The sequence below is a fragment of the Pteropus medius genome, unplaced genomic scaffold (assembly GCF_902729225.1).
Source record: "Pteropus medius unplaced genomic scaffold, Ma_sr-lr_union100, whole genome shotgun sequence".
NCBI lineage: Eukaryota > Metazoa > Chordata > Mammalia > Chiroptera > Pteropodidae > Pteropus > Pteropus medius.
This window is the reverse complement of record NW_024352841.1, coordinates 470,734-494,142: the sequence shown is the minus strand read 5'-3', so window position 1 is coordinate 494,142 and position 23,409 is coordinate 470,734. Positions and strand designations below refer to the sequence as shown.

General features: G+C 37.2%; 1 protein-coding gene across 3 annotated transcripts in view; it reads right to left on the bottom strand.

Moving 5' to 3' along the window:
- The window catches only part of ZC4H2 (zinc finger C4H2-type containing), a 71,252-nt gene that overhangs the window by 16,849 nt on the left and 30,994 nt on the right, over positions 1 to 23,409 (bottom strand). For 2 of the 3 annotated variants that reach the window (XM_039850271.1, XM_039850273.1), the window contains exon 2: positions 22,883 to 22,958. In XM_039850271.1, coding sequence (XP_039706205.1) covers positions 22,883 to 22,935 — 53 coding nt within the window. In that variant the 5' untranslated portion in view covers positions 22,936 to 22,958. Of the gene's footprint in view, positions 1 to 22,882; positions 23,070 to 23,409 lie in introns of those variants that run through there. The other variant, XM_039850270.1, reaches the window with a different exon arrangement.

Sequence of the window (23,409 nt, the reverse complement as noted above, 5' to 3'; positions counted from 1 at the left end):
TTTAATTGGATTTTTTTTTGGTGCTGAGTTATATGAGTTCAACATAAATTTTGAATATTAATCCCTTATCAGATGTATCATGGAAAATATCTTCTCACGTTCAGTAAGGTTGTCTTTGTTTTGTTGATAGTTTCCTTTGCTGTGCAAAACTTTTAGTTTATGTATTCCCATTTATTTATAATTTCTGTTGTTTCCTTGACAGAATCAAATCAAAAATATATATATATATATATATATATATGTATATATATATATATATATATATATATATATATATATTGCTAAGAACAATTTCAGAGGTTTACTACCTGTTTCTTCTAGGAAGTTTTTGTGGTTTCAGACCTTACATTAAGTCTTTAATCCATTTTCAAAGTTTGTTTTTGTATATGGTGTAAAAAATTAAATTAGTTTTTTTTTGCAAGTATCTATCCATTTTTCTCAATACCATTTGTTGAAGAGACTGTCTTTACCCCATTAAATATTTTTGTCTCCTTTGTCATAGATCAACTGACCGTATAAACATGAGTTTATTTCTGGGCTCTCTATTCTGTTCCATTGATCTGTCTGTTTTTGTACTAGTACCATGCTGTTTCATTACTGTAGCTTTGTAGTATAATTTGATATCAGGTAGTGTAACGCCTCCAACTTTGTTCTTTCTCAAGATTGCTTTGGCTATTCGGAGTCTTTTGCAGTTCTATTTAAATTTTAGGATTACTTGTTTTAGTTCTGTGAAAAATGCCATTGGCATTTTGATAGGGATTGCATGGAATCTATAGATTGCTTTGGGCAGTATGGACATTTTAATGACGTTAAATCTCCCTATCCATGAGCATGATATATCTTTCCATTTATTTGCGTCTTACTCAATTTCTGTTGCAAAGAAGATTACTTTTGAGCCACTAAAATCTAATAGAGTTTGCCTTGCTAGGTTCTGAACTTGCTTGGGACCTGTCATCCCTACCTCTTTCTGATTTCTCCCTTTTAAAAATGGAATGTCTATCCTATGCCTGTCTTATCATTATACATAGGAAGCAGATTATCTGTCTAGTTTCATAGCTGAAAAGGAATTTTGCCTCTGGATGAATCATTCCTAAAGTCTCACCCCAACCTAATTTAGATGATATTAAGATGAGACTTTGTACTGGACACTGATGCTCTAATGGGTTAAGACATTTGGGGTTGTTGGGATGGGATGAATGAATTTTGCATGTGAGAAGGACATGTATTGGGGGGCATAGGGTTGAATGTTAGAGAATGCATTATGCTCTCCTAAAATACATATATTTAAGCCCTAATCTCCACTATATTTAGAGAGAGGATTTTTAGGAAGGTCTAAAGATAAAAGAGGTCATCATAGTGGGGTCCTAATATGATAATATTGGTTCACATATAAGAAGAGGAAGAGACATGTGAGCTCTTTCTTTTTCCACATCAGAAAAGAAAAAAAAAAAGCCTTGTGAGGACACAGGAAAGAGGCAGCCATCTACAAAACAGGAAGAGCCCTTACCAGAAATAAAAATTGCTGGCGCCTATACCATAGATGTCTAGCCTCCAGGATTGTGAGAATATAAATGTCTGCTATTAAAGCCAGGATGAGGACTTTTGTTGTGGTGGACTAAGCAGACTAATTCTATACACACATACACAGTATAAACAAACGATAATATATAGTTTTTAAGTAACACTCTGATGTTATGATTCAAGATTACTTGCTTCTAAGTGTGGTCGTCTACCACATTTTACCTGTCCACTCTTCCAAGGACAGACTCTCACTTTGCTTTCATTTCTCCCCTCCACAAACACCACTTCAATGAATATCCTTGTACCTTTCAGAGTAAATTTAGGGAGCTGTATCCCAGGAGTGGGAATTCTGGGACACAGGTAATGCATATTTTTATTTCATCTAAGCAGTGACAATTTGCTCTGTAGGATGGCTACACCAGTTCACACTACAGTAGTACATGTGGGCTCATATATCTGTGTTTATACTCAAAAAGCAGGAGCAATGGGGAAGCTTAGGGGATCCACCCAGATGGACACCTATTAACGGAGTGCACCCTGAGCTGGTATCATCTTTCTCTTAGATAACCTCTGCCCAACTCACCTAGTAGCTCTATCTCAAGATCTCTAAGATCGCCCAATTACTGCAGCTCTGGCCCCCGCTGCCGCATCTCTGATCTCTGGGGGTTAAATGAGAAATTTATCTAAGGATCTCTGTATTTATTTAGGCATCTGCAGTGAAATAAAACATGGAACGAGTTGTTCCAGGGACTGCCAGACCAATGGGTATGACCTGAGCAAATGTGAATCTCTAGGCTGGGAAATACTTTCACAGGTATCTATTGTTCCTTCTCCAACCACTGCCCTCTATAACATCACTGCCAAATGTTCAATTAGGCCTTCTTTGAACAACTTGTCATGGAGCTCTCACTACTTCTCTAGACAATTAATTCCATCTATAGGCAGCTCCAACAATTTGAAAACCCTAGGGTCACAGAACATGAATGTCCTTTGTCTCCCCAAATTCATTCTCCCCTCCTTTGACAGTAATAGAACATCTGATTTTAATCTGTGTGTGTGTGTGATGCTTGGAATAAGGACTATATTTTCCCATCTCCTTTGCAGCTATTTGTGGCCATGTGACAATGTTCTGGCCAATGGGATGACAACACATGTGATATGTACAACTTCTAGGTTGTGACTCTACATGGAAGAAGCATGCTATTCCCTCCCTCTTTGCCTTCTTCCCACTGCCTAAAATGTGTACACAACATTTAGCCATCTTAAATCATAAAGATGAAAGTAACACCCTGTACATTGTGAAGCAACAACATAAAAGAGCCTGAGTCCCAACACTGAGTAACCATACAAACCACAAGTAGCTTTTTCCAAGACTGATAATGTGGGAATAAAATGATCTTCTTTCTTGTTTTAACCAATGCTATTTTGGAATCCAGTTGGATTAGCTTTACCAATATGCTGGTTAATTGGTTACTGTATTAAATTTAATTTAAGATGCCATTGAACATAAGGTACACATTATTTCATCCACTACTGAGAAAATGCTACCAATTATGACAAAATGTTTTCTTATTATTTAAATGTCAATTTAATACTTGTTGAAAGAGCTCTTGTAGACTTATTTAAGACACTATTTTTATCTGAAGTTTCTAGTCTGAGTCATTCCTTCCTACACAATAACTTTTCATTCCAAGGGAGAACCATGATGAAATATTTTGGAAGACATTTTAAATGACAATTAAACTAAACACATACAGTGGCAATCATGCACATGAGTAAATTAAAAGAATGATAATTATGAATGGCCATGGCCAACTTCTCATTGTTCATGCATTGATAATAATACAATTGCCTCTTGGCCAACAGCTACTAAAAGGTAGTACTGTAGTTAAGATACACCATGACTTTATATTTTTAAAATATAAAATATGTGTCTTAAATGGTAAAATCTGATATTTGAAGCCAAATTTGGGGAATAACTTTGACTTCCACTTCTGATAAAAACAAGGACCGAACTTACCCTCTCATGCAAAATAATTAAAACAAAACAAAAACACCATACAAACCATGAAACAATAGTGCTCAAGTCATTAGACATCAGGCAAATAAGGTCAGTGATCTTTGAGAGATGAAAAGGTTTAGATGAGCCTAAACATTGCCCCAATTTTCTGACTAGAGAAATAATCTAGGCTGTAGAGTAAGGACGGGTATCTCAGACAGAGCCTGGCAGTCTACCTCAAATGAGGAAATGGAGTTATGAGTCTGGGGAAGCCAAGGCATCTAGATTTTGCTGGAACAAGCTTTAGAGGGGGGAGACCTGTAGAGAGAGAATGCTGTAAGCTTCAGAGGATCTTCTGTAAACATTCAGTTAAGTATTGACCAGCACATGTATGTAAGGAAACCATCCCAAACTGGGGAAAGAACTACACAAAAAGGATTAGAGGGAACAGTGATCAGAGCCTGCACAGGGCAGGGTATAGTGACTCATCCAAATAGCCAAAGTGGAAAAACTTCACAATTCATAAAGCATTAAAGTCCAATGAAAAAGTTTGGCATCACTACTCGGGTAAATGAGCCTTATTCTAAATGCTGCTATGTTCTCACTTAACTAAGCTGAAAAGCAAAGCCCAGAATGATAGAACTGATTCTAAGTGTCTTAATTACATGCCAGAAGTAAGCTGGAGAATATTTAAAAGAATGTAAAAATATGAAATATCATCAAGATAAAATTCACAGTGTCTAGCATCCAATCAAACCTTGTCAGGTATGCAGTTAAGCAGGAAAATGCAACCCATAACATTGAGAATAATATATCAAAACTGACCAAAGATGACATGGTTGATAGAATTAGAAGCCACGGATAATAATAGTTATTATAAATGCATTACATATGTTCACAAATTTTGAGGAAATACTGGCCTCATCAAGTAGACACATAGAAGAGACGAAAACAAAAAGAAAAAACAAATATAATATCTAGAGATGAAAACTAAAATGTCTAAGATGAAAATCACATCAGTTAATTTAGAAAATTAAAGGAGAAAAGATTAGTGAACATGAGACATGGCAACAAAAAAATTTCCCAAATGATATATGTACAAAAAAAAAAAAAAAGATTTTAATAAATTGCATCAGTAAATTGTGGGACAACTTCAAGTGGTTAAAATATAAGTAACTGGATACCAAGGAGGGAGAAAATAAAAATATTTGAAAAATTAATCACCAAAAAGTTTCGAATTTGATGAAAACTATACATGCACCAAACCAAAAAGTTCAACAAACCTCAAGCACAGGAAGCAAGAATAAAACTACACCAAGTCATATCACAATTGAATTACTCAAAACCAATGGTAAAGAGAAAATCTTAACAGCAACCAGAGGAAAAAAGGCACATTACATACACAGGAACAAAAAACAATGGAAGCAAGATAACAGTGGTACATCATTTTTAAAGTACTAAGTAAAAACAAAAAACAAAAAACAAAAAACAAACAAACAACAAAAAAACAGCTGCCAATATACAATTTATTACACGGTGAAAATTAACTTTTATAAACAAAGGTGAAATAAAGGCTTTTTCAAAGCTGGAATGCTACATCACCAGAAAACCTGCTCTACAATAAATGTTAAAGGACATCCTTCAAGCAGCAAGAAAATGATAGCAGAAGGATATAGAGTGCCTAACATGGAAAAATATAATTACTTTTTTCTCATTATTTAAATTACTTTAAAAAGATCATCGAAAGTTTAAACCAAAGAGTACATCAATGTAATAGCAGAGGCCAGAAAAGGAGAAATAAAAGTATAATGTTGTAAGTTTCCTACCCTATATTTGTAGAAGTACGAGAACAACTTAAGATAAAGTATGACAAGTTAAAGATGTATATTATAGACCCTAAAGTAACCACTAAAATAAAACAGAATAATAGCTAAGTTAGACAAAGAGATTAAATGGAACCATAAAATATACTTAATTCAAAAGAAGGCAAGAAGAGACAGAAAAAGGAACAACAAAAACAACGAAAACAAACAAACAAACAAACAGATGGGATCAATGAAAAACAACAAGGTGGTAGATATAAACCTGACCATATCAACAAGCACATTAAACATAAATGGTCTAGGGAGTTTGGAGAAACATGGTGGAGTGAGAGACATCCCCAGATCTCTCCCCTTGAAACAACAATAAGCTAAACATCTAAAATTCAACAAAAACACACACACAAACTGCACACCAGCACCTCTGAGCATGGGATCTGCACATAAGAGCTACCATAGGTCAGAACTCTGGGAGTCGGGCGGTGGACTGGGAGAAATAAAGAAGCTACCTCTTGAAGCTGTCAGAACTTCCTGTAGGTGGAGGAGGAGGGAGGAAGGTGCGGCGAGTTCCCTGAACAGCCCTACCTGGGAGAGTTATCAGCTCCACATGGCCAGCGGCAGGGTACAGTCAGCAGGGCAGAAGACAGAGAAGCAGGACAGCAGAGAAACAACAGTTGATTTTTACCAGCCATGGTTGCAAAACTGAGGCTGAACCGCAACACCCAACCCCAACCCAGAGTGCCCCTCCCTCCATATCCTCTAAGAACAAACATGGCGGAGCCCCAGGGGAATCTGAGCAAGTGCTACCGAAACTGTTGTTAACACTGACAGGGAATGAGACTGAGAGTAGTGAGCATGATTAAATATCTACAAGAAAATAAAAAGGCATTATTAAAGCATTATACAAAGCAGGGATCCAAGAGGCTTAGACTCCAACTACTGGAAAACAAAAGAAAAGCGCCTACTTTGCAATAGACTGAATAGAGATCTTTATATAATAAGTCCTCTTGCTGGGAAAAAAAGCAGAATACATTTCCATTAATGCCCAGGCGGAGGAAAATTCCATTAAACACCATGAACAACCAAAGTGACAAGGCATCTCAGAAAGAAAGAGAAAAATCTCCAGAAAATAAGCTTACAGACATAGAAATAAGTGACTTAAATGACAGAGAATTCAGGATGGTACTTCTGAAAAAACTCAGTGAGTTCCAAAATCTAGCCAGCATCAAATGTTGGGTTTCAGAAATTAAAAAAAAAAAAAACAACAAAACTAGGGATGAGTTCTTGAGCAAGGAGAAGAAACCCCTAAAAAATAGAATAGGATCTCTTCAGAGATGAAACACACACACACACATCACACACACACTGCAAGAGTTGAATGATGAAATAGCAAGCTTGTGAAATAGAGTCGACAAAATGGAAAAAATGATCAGTGATATTTATGACAGAAAACTAAAAATAAATCAGAAGAGAGAAACCAAAGAATAAAAAATAATGAAAGAGAAATACAAGAACTAGCCGATACCATCAGGAGAGGAAACATAAGAATAATGGACATTATCAAAGGTGAGGAAAAGGAGCAGGGACTAGAAAGCATTTTCAGACAAATAGTTGAGAATTTCCCAAGTCAAAGGAATGAACTAGAGCTTGGAATTCAAGAAGTCAACAGAACACACAATTATCTCAACCCCAAAAGGCCTTCACCAAGACACATTTTATTAAAGTTATCAAAAATGAAGGACAAAGATAGAATTCTCAAGGCAGCCAGGGAGAAAAATATGGTAACGTATAAAGGAAAACCCATTAGACTATCGTCAGACTTCTCACAAACCTTACAAGCCAGGAATGAGTGGAATCAAATATTCAAACTTTTAAGAGAAAGGAAATATCATCCTAGAATAATGTATCCAGCTAAACTCACTTTTAGATATGAAGGAGAAATAAAGAACTTTCCAGACATACAAAAATTGAGGGTATTCTACACTACAAGGCTTGCAATACAGGAAATAATGAAAGGGGTCATCTCACCTAAAACAAAATGACAAAAAAAAAATACATAACTAGGAGTAAGGTGACTTCAGGCAAATAGTTCATTACTAAGAACAGGGCATTATAAGTTTAAACAATAAGAAGAGAATTGCTATAGAAAAATAGTAATGCACGTTCAGCATACATAGGGACAAATTGAGACAACAATGACTGAAAAGGGGAGGATTCAAAGATCCAAATTCATAAAGGAGAATGGAGATAAGGCACACGCAGAAGAAAATGGGCGACTGTATATATATAACTTTCTTTTACACATTCGTAATGGTAACCACACACCAAAGATTCAGAACTGAAGTATATAACATAAAACGAGACGGACCAGAGAGAAAACTCTCAGAAGCAAACCAAAAGGAAGAAAACACAAACACAAGGACAAGGAAGCAATGGAAACACTGAGCTACCAGAAAGCAAAAGATAAAATGGTTATAAGAAGACCTCATATTTCAATAATCACCCTAAATGTAAAGGGACTGAACTCACCAATAAAAAGGCACAGAGTTGCAGAAGGGATCAAAAAACAAAACTCAACCATATGCTGCCTTCAGGAGACACATCTCAGCTCCGAAGACAAATATAGACTCAAAGTGAAAAGATGGAAAATGATATTTCAAGAAAATTGCATTTGGAGAAAAGAAGGAGTAGCAGTGCTAATATCAGATGAAATAGACTTTGAAATAAAAAATGTAAAGAAAGATAATGCAGGACACATCATAATGATAAAGAGAATCATGCACCAAGAAGACATAACACTTATTAATATCTATGCTCCCAATCAGGGAGCCCTGAAATATGTAAAGCAATTACTAACAGAACTAAAGAGAGAAACAGATCAAAACACTATCATAATAGGGGGCCTAAATACGCCACTGTCAGATATGGACAGATCATCAAAAGAGAAAATCAAAAAGGAAATAACATCCTTAAATGACACATTAGACCAACTGGACATAATTGACATTTACAGAGCCTTCAATCCCAAAACAGCTGCTTACACATTCTTGTCTAGTGCATATAAAACATTCTCAAGAATCGATCATATACTGGGACACAGAGATAGCCTGAAATCATGCCAACCGTATTCTCTGATCATAATTCTTTGAAACTAGAGATCAACTGAAAAAGAAAGCAGGAAGAATCACAAACACATGGAACTTAAACAACATGCTATTGAAGAATCACTTGGTCAGAGAAGAAATAAAAAGAGAGATCAAGAGATACATAGAAATGAAAGATAATGATAATACACTATATCAAAAACTTTGTGACACGGAAAAAGCAGTCATAAGAGGAAAGTTTGTATCATTACAGGCCTATCTCCAAAAATAAGAATGAGCCCAAATAAAAAACAATGCTTCACCTTAAAAATCCAGAGAAGGAAGAACAACTGAAGCCTAAAGTCAGCAGAAGGAAAGAAATAACCAAAATTAGAGCAAAATTAAAGGAAACTGAAAACAAAAAACAATAGAAAAAATAAATGCAACAAAGACCTGGTTCTTTGAGAAAGTTAATAAAATTGACAAACCTCTGGTTAGACTCACTAAAGAAAAAAGAGAAAGAACACAAATAAACAAAATCAAGGATGGAAGAGGGTAAATTATGACAGACACCGTAGAAATACAGAGGATCATACAAGAATACTATGAAAAAGTATATAAGACCAAATTTAATAACCTAAAGAAATGGAGCAGTACTTAGAAAAATACAATTTTCAAAAACCTACTAAAAAGTAAAAGTCCAGGTACCAGATGGCTTCACCAGTGAATTCTACCAAACATTCAAAGAACATTTAATAGCTATTCCCCTCAAATTCTTCTGAAAAATCAAGGAGGAGACAATACTTCCCAACACATTTTATGAGGCCAATATTACACTGATACCAAAACCTGGTAATGATAACAAACAAAAAAGAAAACTATGGACCAATCTCTCTCATGAACACAGATGCAAAAATCCTAAATACGATACTGGCGAACTGAATACAGCAACATATTAAAAAGATTATACACTACGATCAAGTTGGCTTCATCTCAGGAGCACAGGGATGGTTCAACATACTTAAAGTAACTAATGTGATACACCACATAAATTAAAAAATAAAATCATATGATCATATCAATAGATGCAGAAAAAGCTTTCAACAAGATACAGCATCCATTTATGATCAAAACACCAACAAAATCTGTATAAAAGGAAAGTACCTTAACATAATAAAGGCTATATATGACAAACCCTCAGCCAACATTATACTTAACGGTGAAAAACTAGAAAACTTTCCTCTAAGATCAGGAACAAGGCAAGGCTGTCCACTATCGCCACTGTTACTCAATATAACATTGGACGTCCTAGCAAGTGCAATAAGACAAGAGAAAGGTATAAAAGAAATCCAAATAGGAAACAAAGAAGTTGAACTGTCATTCTTTGGGGATGACCTGATTCTCTATATAGAAAACCCTAAAGACCTCACAGGAATACTTACTAGAAACAAGAAGCAAATACAGTAAAGTTTCTGGACACAAAATCAATGTCCAAAAATCCATAGCATTCCTATACTCTAACAATGAAATGTCAGAAAAAGAACTGGAAAATATAATTCCTTTTGCTATTGCAAGAAAAAGATAAAATATCTAGTAATAAATTTAACAAAACATGTGAAGGACCTATATAATGAAAACTATAGGACCCTATTAAAAGAAATTGAAGAAGTTACAAAAAAATGGAAAGATATTCCATGTTCTTGGATTGGAAGAATCAACATAGTTAAAATGACCTTATTACTTAAAGCATTATACAGATTTAAAGCAATCCCCATCAAAATTCCCTTGGCATTTTTTAAAGAAATAGAACAAAAAATCATCAGAGTCATATGGAAGTACAAACGTCCCAGAATTGCCAGAGCCATCCTGAGAAAAAAGAACGAGGCTGGAGGCATCACTCTGCCTGACTTCAAATTATACTACAAAGTAACAGTAATCAAAGTGTCATGGTATTGACAGAAAAACAGAAACACGGACCAGTGGAACAGAATCGGGAGTCCAAAAGTAAACCCATGTTTATATGGGCAAATGATTTCGAGAAAAAAGCCAAAAACATACAGTAGAGAAAGGAAAGCCTCTTCCATAAATGGTGCTGGGAAAACTGGAAAGCCACCTGCAAAAGAATGAAACTATACTGTTATCTATCACCACACACCAAAAGTAATTCCAAATGGATTAAGGACCTAAATATAAGACTTGAAACAGCAAAATGCATAGAAGAAAACATAGGAACTAAACTCAAGGACCTTGAACTTAAAGAGGATTTTATGAATTTGACCTAAAAGGCAAGCGAAGTTAAAGGCAAAATAAATGAATGGGACTATATCAAACTAAAAAGCTTCTGCTCAGCAAAAGAAATCGTCAACAAGCTAAAGAGACAATCATCCAAATGGGAAAATATATTTGCAAGCAATGTCTCTGATAAGGGCCCAATATTCAAAATATACAAAGAACTTATACAACTCAATAACAACAAAAATCAAATGATCCAATCAAAAAATGGGCAGAGGACCTGAACAGACACTTCTCCCTAGAGGACATACAAATGGCCAACAAACATTTGAAGAGATGCTAAACATCGCTAGCTATTAGGGAAATGCAAATCAAAATCACAATGAGATACCATCTCACACCTGTTAGAATAGCTAAAATCAACAGGACAAGTAATAACAAATGTTGGAGAGGATGTGGAGAAAAGGAACCCTTATACACTGCTGGTGGGACTACAAATTGGTACAGCCACTATGGAAAACAGTATGGAGGTTCCTCAAAAAACTAAGAATCGATCTACCATATGATCCAGCAACCCCTCTACTGGGTATTTACCCCAAAGACTTGAAAACCCATATCCGAAAAGATACTTGCACATCAATGTTCATAGCAGCATTATTTCACAGAGCCCAGGACATGGAAACAACCGAAGTGTCCTACGATAGATGACTGGCTAAAGAAGTTGTGGTACACACACACACACACACACACACACATACACACACACACTGGAATATTATTCAGCCATAAGAAGAGATAAAATATTACCATTTTTAACAACATGGATAGACCTCAAGATAGTCATGCTAAGGAAAATGAGCCAGACAGAAAAAGTGGAAAATCACATGATATCACTTATATGTGGTATTTAAACCTAAAAGCAACAAATGAGTAGGACAAACAAACAGAGATTCATGGACATGGACTATAGACTAGTGGTTACCAGAGGGTAGGAGTTGCGGGGAGGGGGTAGTTAGATGGGGTACAGTGGGTCAAATATATGGTGATAGAAAGAAATCTAACTATGGGAGGTAAACACAGTGTAAATATATACATATATATGCATGCCTTACTGTTAAAGTGTACAGCTGAAACTTATTTGATTTCATTAACCAATGTCACCATAAAAATAAATAAAAAATATATATATATATACATTTCGAAAGCGGATAAACTGGATTTAAAAACAAAACAAAAGAAAACAAAAATAAGACTATGGGCTGCCTATAAGAATCTCACTTTAAATATAAAGAAACAAGTAAAAGGATGGAATAACATACACTATGCTAATACTATTCAAAAGAAAACTGGCTGAATAAAGTGTGGTATCATTGATTGGATCCTAGAACAGGAAAACATTATTTTAAACATTGGTGAAATTCAACAAATTAATCGATACAACCAATGTAATCCTATCAAAATCTCAGCATGCTTTTTTGGGAGATAGGAATCGATACTGGTTTCTAAAATTCATACAGTAATGCAAAGAGCCTGGAATAGCCAAAACAACTCTGCAGAGAATTACGAAGCGGGGAAACCCACATTACCTGATTTCAAGAATTATTATATAGCTGCAGTAATCAAAACAGTAAAGCATTGGCATAAAGATACACAAGTAGACCCATGGCGCAGGATAGAGTCCAGAAATAAGCCCGCAAAATACAAACAACTGATTTTTGACAAAGGTGCATTAGGGTGCAAAAGCAATGCTGTGGAGAAAGGATGACCTTTTCACCAAATGGTACTGAGACAGTTGTATATCCATGTGCAAAAATAAATAAATAAACTTCAGCCTATACTTTGCATCATATGCAAAAACTAAGTAGAAATGGATCATAGGCCTATGTTTAAAAGCTAAAAATAAAATTTCTGGAAGAAAACATGGGAGAAAATCTTTGTGACTTTAGCTTGGGCAAAGATTTCTTTCAGACAATATAAAATTCACTCCACAAAAAAATACTGATGAATTGGACTTCATTAATATTAAAAACTGCAATTCAAAAGGCACCTTAAGAGAATGGAAAGACAAATCACAGACTGGGAAAACATCTTTTCAAAGCATGTGTAACTGATGAAGGACTTGTATCCCAAACATATAAAGATCACTCAAAATTCACAATAAGTAAACAAAACAGTCTGATTGATAAATGGGAAAAAGATTTGAATAGACACTTCGCCAAGACGATAAGTGGGTGGCAAATTCATGAAGAAGATGCTCAATAGGATTAGTCATTAGGGAAATGCAAGTTAAAACTACAATGAACTACTAAGAACTACCACTTCACACCACTTGGGTGGCAATATCCTTTTTAGAACCACGACAAGAAATGTTGAAGATACAGAGACACTGAAACCTTCTTATTCTGCTTCTGGGGATAGAAATTGGCATCATCACTTTGGAGAACAGTTTTGCAGTGACTTAAAAAGATATATGCATGTTTATCATATTACGCAGAAATTCCAATCCTAGAAATCTAACCAGGAGAAATGAAAACATATTTCCATACGAAGACTTACATGCGAATGTTCAGAGCAGCATTATTTGTAAAGAGCCAAAAGGTGGAAACATCTCAAATGTCTGTCAACTGGTAAGTGAATAAACAAAATGTAGTATACCCATTCTATGAATATTCTTGGTCAATTAAAAGGAAATAAATACTGATATATGCTACAATGTGTATGAGCCTCAAAACAGTATGCTGTTATATGCAGCGTCTTGAACAGGCAAATCTGTAGAGACAGAAAGTATATTGTTGGTTGCCTGAAGCTTTGGGGGAACAAGAGAGAATGACTGAGACTGGGCATGAGGGCTCTTTCAGAATGATGGAAATGTTCCAAAACTGTACGATGGTGATAGTTGCACAACTCTGTAAATTCATGAAAAGTCAGTGAATTGTACACATAAAATGGATGGTTTCTATGGTATGTTATTACAACTCAATAAAGCTTTTAAAAATATATCCTCTAATGGCTTCTTAGTACACAGAATTAAATCTAAACCCACAACACTGTTTGAATCCAAACTTTAAGCTCTTTCTACTCCTCTGCTCTTGTTTTCCCAGGACAATAAATGACTTGTCAAAAGGCTTGTGCAGAGGAAATAGATTTTTAATAGAGTTACTCAATTGACATTCTCAAGAGGAATGGAAAGAAGTTTAATAATGAAAAAGAGAAATAAGGAAATGTTGCTCTTGTGGTTAATTGCCTTTACTGTGCTCTTCAGGCTTAATATCTAATGCCCAACCTTCCATGCTCTGCCTAGCAACTGGGTAGTTTGGGCTAAGATTAAGTAAAAGCTCCTTCCTTTCCCAGATCTATAGAGTGGGCATCATGCCAGCCACTGCTTAAATGCACATATACACACACTAGATTCCTTCTCTTTACATTTTTTTATCAATCGAGGAGACCAAAAATAAAAAAAAAAATTATTAAGCAAGTACTATTTACCTAACAGTGTGATGGATCCTGTAGGCAATGAATGAGAAGATCCCTTCCTTCGAATATAATAATTTTGATTCAATTTAGAAAATAGATCAGATCATAACTGTTATGGTTGAAGAGTAAGTGGGACCCCTAGAATCTTTATTCTCTCTTCAAATCCAACCCCAGATGACTCTACCAAAGTGGCCCTTGATATACCTCCCTGGTACTACCAGGGCTCCTCAGAACATTATTTCCAAGCCACCAATAAAATCCATCTTCTTCATTTTAGAGATGAAGAAATAAATGTCCGGAATGGAAAAGGAACTAGCCCAAGAACATGCAGCTATGGTCATCTGGGTCTTCTAGATGTATAGTCTCGCACATGAAGCAATTTGAAAAGAGCCTTCTAGAGACTGGCACTATACCATATTTCACACATGAAGCAATTTGAAAAGAGCTTTCTAGAGACTGGCACTATACCATATTTCTTTCTGTAAACCACGTATCATTTATCACACTGCTTTGGCTATCAGTGGGACTCAACAATTACATTTGGAGGATAAAAATGAATGCAAACAGGTGGTAAGTCCAGGGTACTGATTGTAATTTCAGTAGACTCAGAGAAAGAAAAACACTATCATGGGGGTGGAGGGGGCTTTCATTCATTCAGTTAACATTCATTAAGAGTCTATAAGTACCATGAACTGGGAAGAAATTGTATGTTAATAAAAGCTTTATTTAATAATAATAATATCTATTATTATTTGGGTGAGGGAGTGTCTACTACATTCCAGCAAATGTGCTAGGCACTTTACATGTTAATGTAATCCTAATCATGGCTATATGAATGAGATATGTTTAGCTTCATTTTTACAGATGAAAAATTTGAAGCTGAGAGAAGTAAAATGAGTTGCCCAAGATCACAAAGCCAAGAAGTAAAAAAATAAAATGTGCTGAGCCATACTAAGGAACTTTTCTCATATGATGGATTTCAAGCCATGGAAAAAAAGACAATGAGGCAAATCCTTGTCCTGAGTCAGTTACTAATTTTCAGAGTGAAATAGGGTGCATCATAGTACATCTTAGAACCTTGGAAATTCTACCTAAGGAGCAGGACTCAGTGTAGCCTTGCAGAGTTCCTGGATGATTCCAAGAAATGAAATCTGTGGAATGTTTGGCCCTACAAATGAAGAAAGCATCCAAGTCATTAAAGACCTGATTTTATGTGGAAAATTTCCTAATGAAATCCTCACAAAAGGCTAATGCCCAGCTGGTATGACCACAGAATCCTAGAAAAAACATGGGATATTTCCTTAGGGTTTCCCACAATCACTGGGGCCAGAGTCCTACTTAACTATTGATCTAGGATTCCTGATATCCCTAGGCCACAGCCTCTCCAGACAGAGTCCTGGGCCAAAACAAAAACATTCAGATGGCTAACTTCTTTCCAGTAGCTCTTTGCTGGCTAATGTGGAAGAGGAAGAATGAAGAGGAAATGTTCTAAGGCAATAGATCATCTATTCCTGGGACAAACTTGGCAGGCTCATCTGTCATACAGCTTCAGAAGTGACTTAGCCCCAACACTCACTAAATAAGCAGTAGGACAGCTGGGACCTGTAGGATTTGAAGATGGGCAGAGTAAGTGAAGACACTGGCTAGTGGAGATGGATGGAAAACTGCTCAGATCTGTTGATGAACTAAGGGAATGGTGAGAAGTGGACAGATCCATAATATATTATATAAGCACAATCCTTCAGGTTTTACTAATGCAGTGGTTTCCCCAGTGTGATCCCTGAACCATCAGCAACAGGATTACCTAGGAATTTGTTAGAAATGCAAATGGTCAGGTCCCATCCAGATCTACTGAATCAGAGACTCTAGAGATGGAACCCAGCAACCTATGTTTTGACAGTCCTCCCAGTAAACCCTAATGCACACTCAAGTTTGATAATCACTGTCCTAATATTTCAGATGCAGGGGGTCAGAGAAAAGGAGGGATGAAGGCTGATTCCAGATTTTGGGATGGGGGACATTTACAACTCTTTGGGAAGGCTAACAAAGGAGAATGTTTGGGGCAGGGTGATATGGAATTGAGAGTTCTGTTGAGGCCTGTATGAGATGCCAGTGATACATCCAGTGGGACTGGTTAAGTGGGAAGTTGTATATGTGAGTCTGGAACTCAGAAAAGAGATCAGAGCTATTCATTTTGATTTTAAGATCCTTGAGAACAGGACTAATTCATTTTAGTGGTCCCCAGAGAATATCCCAGCCTTGTGTATAGCCCAGAGCAAGTGCTTGATAAATGTCACTGAATGAAGGAAACAAACAAACAAACAAACAGCTTTTTCTTCCTCCTATAGTCTGGTGAGAATACTTCCTAAATACCAAATGTTCTTCCATTTAATATTTATTTGTTCATCTGAGAAATCAGCTACTGTCAAAACAGCAGGTTTCTTAGAACAATTCACCTTGAAGACTTTCTTATAGCTCACTACCAAATGTCAACTCTTTTCCATTTTCTCTCCTATGGTAATCACTGTTTGGCTTGACCTGTCCATCTCTAAGTCCCGGGGGTCCCAGCTGTCCTGTTACTTGCTGTTCTATGGGAACTGTCGCTGAGTGTTTTCAAGCCAGATGACAAAGGAGCCTGCTGAAGCTGCTACATCAATGACTGAATGAAGGAAGGAAGGAGACACATGTCAATTCAAAACTTTATCATAAGACGAAATAATTTGAGTGCTATCATAAATCTCTCTGCAGGAGCCCAAAGGGGTAGTGTTTCATTTGGACTGGGGAATTTGAGAAGGTTTCGAATAAGAGGTAGTGTTTGTTCTGGATCTTCCTTGAAGAATGAGTAAGATTTACAGCCATGGAATGAGGGATCATTGGCAAAGGCCTGGAGGAATGGAAATTTATGAAACAGTGAGGAACTTCTATGTGGACAAAGAATAGAGTGAATGAAAAGGAGTAGTAGCAGTTAAGATTGGAAAGGTAGTCTGGGCCAGACTCGTAGGGGAGAGGGGCATGAATACCATAGCAACAATTGTAGGCAAATGCCTGTCCAATAGACATACAGTAAGAAATGACTTATAGTGAGAAATGAATTTAACATTGTGACTCAATACACACATACACAGATATAACTGAAACAAGTTTCCACAAAGAATACTTACTATTTCTTAAGTAATGTGTGCTAATATTTTCTATCTTACTTTGTTCTATTAAAAAATATTTTTTAAAACTGCTACTACTAGCAACTGACTAATTCATTTCATGATCTACCAATGGTTCATGACCTGTGTTTTAAAAAATACTGCTATAGACGATGGGAAGTCAGTAAGTATGTTTGAGGAATAATATAATAACACCAGTTTTTCAGGAAGGTGGTTCTCATAGCAGTGTGAATGGCCTGGGAGATGGGGGTACAGAGAATAAAGACAAAAAAAAGTAATTCTATAGGTGAAAATGGATACAACATTACAAATATCCAGGCCAGTCATGATGAAGGTCTAAAACGGGGCAGTGCGGAGGTGGAGAGTGGGAAAGGAATTTGAGTCAGATGTTGAAAGTAGAAAGAGTAGGACTTGCTAATTGATCAGAAGCCAGTTATAAAAAAGAAAAGGTAATAAACATTGACATTCAGGTTTCAATCTGAGGTCACTGTGCAGAAAATAACATTAAATCAGAGGTTTAGGGGGAGAAGCTGGATTGGGGCAAAGAGAGACAAAGTCTTAAGAGTTGGCCAATTTGAGTTATGTCTGTGGAACAGCAAGATGGACAAGCCTAGTAAGCTGTGGGATGTATTAGGCTGAAGCTTGGAAAGAAGTTAGGGGATAGAGACTGGGAACCTCAGAGATAATATGTGAAGCCATGGGAGTATAGCAGGTCACCCAGGAGAATGTGTAGAGAGAAAAATAGAGCACCCAGGTCAGAAGCTTATACTTAAGAGCATGTTCTCAGTACCATAATATTTATTTCCAAAATGAGTTTTCCCTTTCTTGAGAGAAGCTCATTATGTATGGATATGTGTGCATCAGGGTATGGGTGTGTTCAATGTGTGTGTCTGGATGGTATGTGCATGCTAAGGAGACATTAGTATGCGTTTGGGAAACGGTGAGAGGCTCTGGTTCATCTAGTGGTGGCTGCACTTACTTACTCTGCCTCATGGCTTCTCCTTCTCTTCCCTCTTTTCTATTTCTTTTGTTCTGTTTTTCTCTTTCCCTTTCCACATACCCACATGCTTCTTAATCACCACTTGAAAGCTTAAGGAATGGATGCACAAAATAGACCAGTGTGGGATTTGTGGGATGAAGTCTAGAATGTGGACTAGAATGTGGTTGGAATGTGGTTGGGACTGGGAAGAAAGACAAGGCTGGGCATGTGGTCACAGTCAGGAGTGGGGAATGGTCTGTGGCAGAATAATCCGTTCCTGAGACATTTCTCACTCCAAATTCTGCCATTGGTGTGCATGAGCATTGAGTATGAATGTATATATTTCTGGGCCTGTGCCTGAGGATGTGTTTGGCTCTCAGTTTGACTTAATTGGATCTTTAGGTGACATTGCTGTCATCCCTGATACTTCAGCCCAGATATAGCATTATCATTTTTTTTTAAAAAACAGAAATAGGTGGCTCTACTTATACCTTTGAGGGGGTTAGGAGTAGAGCAGTTGAAGAACTGTGAATAACGGTTAATCAGATTATCAGCATTTGTTGAAATGCATATGTCACGTGAATAGCAGGACGTATTCTCTTTCCTAGATATGTTACCATAGATAAGTTACCTAATCTCTCTGAACCTCAGTATCTTTATCTGTAAAATGGGGATAATTCCAACCATAGACTTCCATTAGGAAAATTAAGTATTAAATGAGCCAAGAGCTTTGAAATTAGTAGCTGTCCAACAAATGTTAGTTCCTTTCTCCAGTTCCTTCTACCTCTTCCTTTGCCTCTTCACCCCTTATACATGTTTACCTATTCATATGTGAACATCAAGTACATATTTGTAGTACTTTCTCCATTTAAAATTCTTAAACCAAGTGATGTAACCTTTGTATAGTATTGTAAAATTGTTAAAAGCAGGATAATTTAAATCACTTTTGGTATATATACATCTAGAATTGTTATGTCTTCTTGGTGGATTGACTCTTTCTAATGTAATGCCCCACTCTGCCCCTGGATATTTTCTTTGCTCTGAAATCTGCTTTATCTGATATTATATAGCCATTCCTGCTTTCTTTTGATTAATGTTTGCATGGCATCTTTTTCCATCCTTTTCACTCTAAACCTAATTGATCATTATATTTGAAGTGCACTTCTTGTAGACAGCATATAGTCGAGTTATGTTTTTAAAATCTACTCTGTCTTTTAATTGGTGTAATTAAACCACTTATATTCAACAAAATGATCGATATCTTAAGGGTAAGTCTGTTTTTGTTGTTGTTACCTGTTTGTTTTCTGTTTTTAGCTTTTTTTTCTGTTGTCTTTGCCCTGCTCTCCTGTGGGTGACAGTTTTTCAAATTCCATTTGGTTTATCTATAATGTTTTTGAGTGCATATCTCTGTATAGCTTCTTTAGTGTTTTATCTCAGTATTACATTATATATACATAATTTATCACCATCTTCTGATGTCATCATTTTACCAGTTCAAGTGAAATACAGAAACTTTACCTCTCTTTTACATCCCTTTACTCCCATTTATAACAGAAATAATCTAAATATTTCCTGTACATACATTGAGACTATGAGACTATGATAAATTTTAATACAATCATCAAACATAATTCAGACAACTAAATAGGAAAAGAAATTCTGTTGTGTTTGCCCATGTTTTTGCTTACTGTGTTCTTTCTTCCAAGGTTCCTTTTCTTATCATTTCTTTTCTGTTTTAAGAACTTACTTTAGTCATTCTTTTAGGGTAGACCTCTTACTGATAAATTCCCTATTTCCTTTCATCTATGAATGTCTTGATTATCTCTCTATTACTGAAAGATATCACTGAACATAAGAATTCTGGGCTGATGATTCTTTTTCTTTAGCACTCGAAAAATGTTGTGCCACTTCTTCTTAGGGCCCTGTCAGTTTCTGATAAGAAATCTCATGTCATTCTATTTTTTTTTTCCCCTCTGAAGGTATAGGTAAGGCGTTGTTTCTCTTTGGCTGCTTTGAAGATCTTTTCTTTGCCTTTTGTTTTCAGAAAGTTGACTATGATGTGTCTTAGTGAATTTCTTTGGGCTTATCTTGATGGTGTTTGTTTAGCTTCTTAAATCTGGAGGCTTGTGTTATTTGCTCAATTTGGGAAGTTTTTAGCCACTATTCCTTTAAGTACTTTTCCTGTTCTACCCTCTTCCATCTCTCTATCTGAGATTCTATTGGCATGAATATAACTATTAACATGAATGTAAATACACCCAAAGGTCTGGAGGCTCTGTTCAATGCTCCGTCTCTCTTGAATCTAATGTCTCTGTTATTCAGATTGGGTGACTTCTATTGTTTTATGTTTAAGTTCTCTGATTCTTTCCTCTGTCTCCTATATATTGCTGTTGAGTGAAATTTTAGTTTTTAGAGGTTTGTGGGTTTTTTTTTTGTTTTTTGGGTTTTTTTGGCTATTGTTTTTAAGTTCCCAAGTTTCCATATGGTTCTTCTTTATGTTTTTCATTTATATGTTGAAATTTTCTATTTTATAATTTGTTTCAAGTGTGTTACAATTGCTTATCAAAGCATTTCAAGGATGACTGCTTTAAAATCATTGTCAGATAATTCTAACATTTGTGTTATTTCAATGCTGGCATCTGTTTACTTTTGTCATTTAAGTTGATAATCTTGGTATGGCAAGTGATCTTTTTGGATTAAATTTCAACACTAGATATATTTTAAATCTTTCATTTGTGTAGGCTTCCTCTTACATTCTCCTTTTGCAGGGAAGGGAGGCAATAGAAGTCTAGGGTCTCTGGTTAACATCCACATCGGGGAGGGTTTTCTTGTAATTGCTGGTTATGGGTGGGAATTCAGCCCTCTCTCTAGGCCTCTGATGATCCTATCCCAGCTAGTAGTGGTAGGAATGCCTGGTTTACCACTGGTGAGGGTAAAATTCATAGCCCTTATTTGGTCGCCAGTGGGATAGATCACTTCTCCTTGCTCCCAAATGTTCCTTCTCTTAGTATTGGGCAGGGGCTCCTTTAAGTCCAGTAAGAGTCAAAGTTTAGGCTCTCTGATTGCACGCTTAAGCTTCTTATTAGCTGCATTGTCATTATGACAGTTGGCCTTTTCCTGTATCAAGGTATCTCACTCCCTATTTCCTGATATTTTTCCAGAAAAAAAAATTGAAACATGCCCCATCTCTCGACCTTTTCTCAGACCTTCCATAGGATAGAGTGGGAAGACCAGAGCCTATCCACAGATTGACTGGGTTCTTGTCAAAATCTGACATTTTCAAGCTGTTTGGCTCTGGAAAAATTATTTAAATTTTCTGAGCCTCTATTTTCCAAGTTGTAAAGGAGGTGTTGAAAGCTCTGAAGACTCTTGCTGAAATGAGAGATAGTCAATCAAAGAGCTTGGAACACCAGCTCTTTGTTCCCTTCCTTTTACTCCCTTGTAAAAGTTAAGATGCAAACCCTCCAAAGGACAAAAATGTCAAGGTGCTTCCCCACCACCACCATAATGTGTTGAGTCTCATCCTAGGCATTCGCTTCAAGTGTTAATTTAAATCTCTTGGTCAAAGTCTTATGTCTTAAATTGCCACACTTGATATCCTCCCCCTCTTTTTCTCCAGGTTCCTGAAAAACACTAAAAGAAGACAGCCGGAACCATGCCACACTCAGAATGAGGGTGGAAGCTGGGGCAAGGGGAGAGGGGCTGCTTTGACAGAGAAGACAGGTGAAGGAAGGCCTGGTGCAGGACCTGGCAGCCCACTTGTGTTCTGAGCAAGGACAACATCATCACCTGGCCAAAGCCGCTTCCAGAGTAAAGAAGGGGTCGGGGGTTCAGGCAACTCCCACTTTGCCTGCTTTGCCTGCCCTTCACCTCTGCTGCCTCAGAGCAACTGCTGCGATCCCACTATGTGATGCAGCGACCTCCTCCCCCGTCTCCATCGCTCCCATTCTCCTTCCCAAGCACGGAATAGGGGAGGAAGCAAGTGGCGAATGAGCGAAAGCAAAAAATATACACACGCGAGCGTTTGCCGTCCTCCCAACAGGGGCCTGCTGAGATTCCTCCGCATCCCCTGGCAGCCGCCACCAGACCCAACGCGCTAGACTCTGCTCTCAAAAGGCTCACCGGAGCTCCCGATCCTGAAGTTAAATGGGAGACTGCAAAAAAATCTCAACTCCTAAACAGCAAGGAGGTAAATATACCTTGAAGCCAACAAATACTGGAATAATAATTAATAATAATAATAATAATAATAACAACAACAAGTTCAATAATGCCGATCCCCAACTCCCATCTCAAGAAGAATAAAGCTGTCTTGGGATCAACACACACGCACGCGCGCGCGGTTTGTCTCCATATGGCTTTCTCAGCCACATCTAGCGAGGTCTCTCTCCATCAGTCTCTGTTTCTATGTGTCTCTACTAGTCTGTTTCGACTCTCCCCAGCCTCCTTCCCATCCCTGAAATCCGTGGTGTATGGGTTCCTTTCCCCAACTCCCCAAGTAGCCCAACAATAGATACTTTCCAAGGTAACTCAGCCCTCTCCTTCAGCCCGAGGATTTTGGGGGGGGGGGATTCGAGGGGAGCTTAAGGGAATACTAATAACATTACACTTACCTGATCTCTTTAATGCTTTCCAATTTGCACATTATTTCTTGCTCTTCTGCCATGCTTTTCACTCAAATTTCACGTCCTGAGAAAGGTACAAACACACAAGTCGAGGGATACAATAGACACAATGTAACCACCTCCTCTGGGCATGGGGCTCTGAGTCTGTGCGGTAGGGACTCGGAGAAGGCCTGGGAGCTGTAGTCCACAGCTCCAGGGCCAGCCAGGCAGTCTGCGGGCCTGCAGGACTACAAGTCCCAGAAGACGAAGCGAGAAATGCCTGTTTCTCTTCCGGCAGCCGCACTTTAAATCAATTTGTCACCTAATTAAGTCAAAGGTTAGGAGGAGTGCAAGGGAATGGTGATACTCGTGTATCTTGTGCGCGGAAAAAATAGGGCGAAAATACCCCAGGAGGCAACTGGAGGGATAAGAGACAACATACACCTCTCCCGGGAACCTCACGCCTACTCACCCCCAAAAGGTTACCGGGAGTTGCTAATTAGTGGATACTTTGCAACTGGCAGAAACCCTGAAGG